The sequence below is a fragment of the Trachymyrmex septentrionalis genome, unplaced genomic scaffold, assembly GCF_001594115.1.
Source record: "Trachymyrmex septentrionalis isolate Tsep2-gDNA-1 unplaced genomic scaffold, Tsep1.0 scaffold87, whole genome shotgun sequence".
Taxonomy (NCBI): Eukaryota; Metazoa; Arthropoda; class Insecta; order Hymenoptera; family Formicidae; genus Trachymyrmex; species Trachymyrmex septentrionalis.
In genome coordinates this window covers 2,124,382-2,125,497 of record NW_017306059.1, presented here as the reverse complement: position 1 = coordinate 2,125,497, position 1,116 = coordinate 2,124,382, and the positions used below count along the sequence as shown (strand labels likewise).

Sequence of the window (1,116 nt, the reverse complement as noted above, 5' to 3'; positions counted from 1 at the left end):
TATATATATAAAATATAGTATATAACAATACGAAAATTAATAATATACTGATAATTAATAATATTAATTAACTTATTGCAGGATATTAATCTCAGAATAAAATGGCCTAACGACATATATATAGATAACTCGATTAAGATTGGTGGTATAATCGTTTCTACGCGATCGGAAGATGTTGGAGCAAAGTACATTTGCAATATTGGTATGTAATAATCACAAATATAAACTTTATGAAATTTAATCCATTTAAAACAAATAATATATTAATATATATTTTAGGTGCTGGTGTAAACCTTTCCAATAATAAACCCACAACTTGCATCAATGATGCGATTCTGCAATATAATCAAAAATATGGTACAAAATTGGAAACGTTGTCTCATGAAAAGTACTTGGCATTGATATTCAATGAAATGGAAACTTTATTAGATATTCTACAGAACGGCAACACAGAACACTTCTATCAACTCTATTACAAATATTGGTTGCACACGTAAAGTCGTATTTTAAATAATTTTACTTTGTTAAAGTTAATATAATATTTTTACATTATCCATACATACATACATACATACATATATATATTTTTTAGGAATGCAAATGTGATGGTAACGAGAATAAATGGAAGAAGAGAAAGTGTCACAATCTTGGGTATCGATGATTATGGATATTTGTTAGTGCAAGGAAAAAAAGGCTTATTTTCTGTACAATCAGACGGAAATAGTTATGATCTTTTCAAGGGGCTAATAGTACCAAAATAAAGAATTATATGTTCGTTACTTGTTACCGCGAATTATATCTACATGTTAAAATGTGATAATAAATACACATGTATATATATATAACGTGCAATTTTATATCTCTATTCGTACACATGTATCATATATTACATACATATATTATACATATGTACATATATAATATGAAGTATATATATGTATATATGTGTAAGGTATGTACATATATATAAAACTTCATATTATATATGCATTTATGAATGCGTGTGTACACGTATTTGTAATATAGGACAAAAAATTATATATAAACATTTATATATATATATATATATATATATATATATAAACCGCAAAGAATAGAATTTAATTTAATTTATTT

General features: G+C 24.6%; 1 protein-coding gene across 6 annotated transcripts in view; it reads left to right on the top strand.

The window, feature by feature from the left end:
- Window positions 1-866, top strand: part of LOC108755264 (biotin--protein ligase) — an 11,232-nt gene extending 10,366 nt beyond the window's left edge. For all 6 annotated transcript variants that reach the window (XM_018498174.1, XM_018498175.1, XM_018498171.1 and 3 more), the window contains 3 exons: window positions 82-202; window positions 280-493; window positions 593-866. In XM_018498174.1, coding sequence (XP_018353676.1) covers window positions 82-202; window positions 280-493; window positions 593-761 — 504 coding nt within the window. In that variant the 3' untranslated portion in view covers window positions 762-866. The remainder of the gene's footprint in view (window positions 1-81; window positions 203-279; window positions 494-592) is intronic.
- The last annotated feature ends 250 nt before the right edge of the window (window positions 867-1,116 follow it).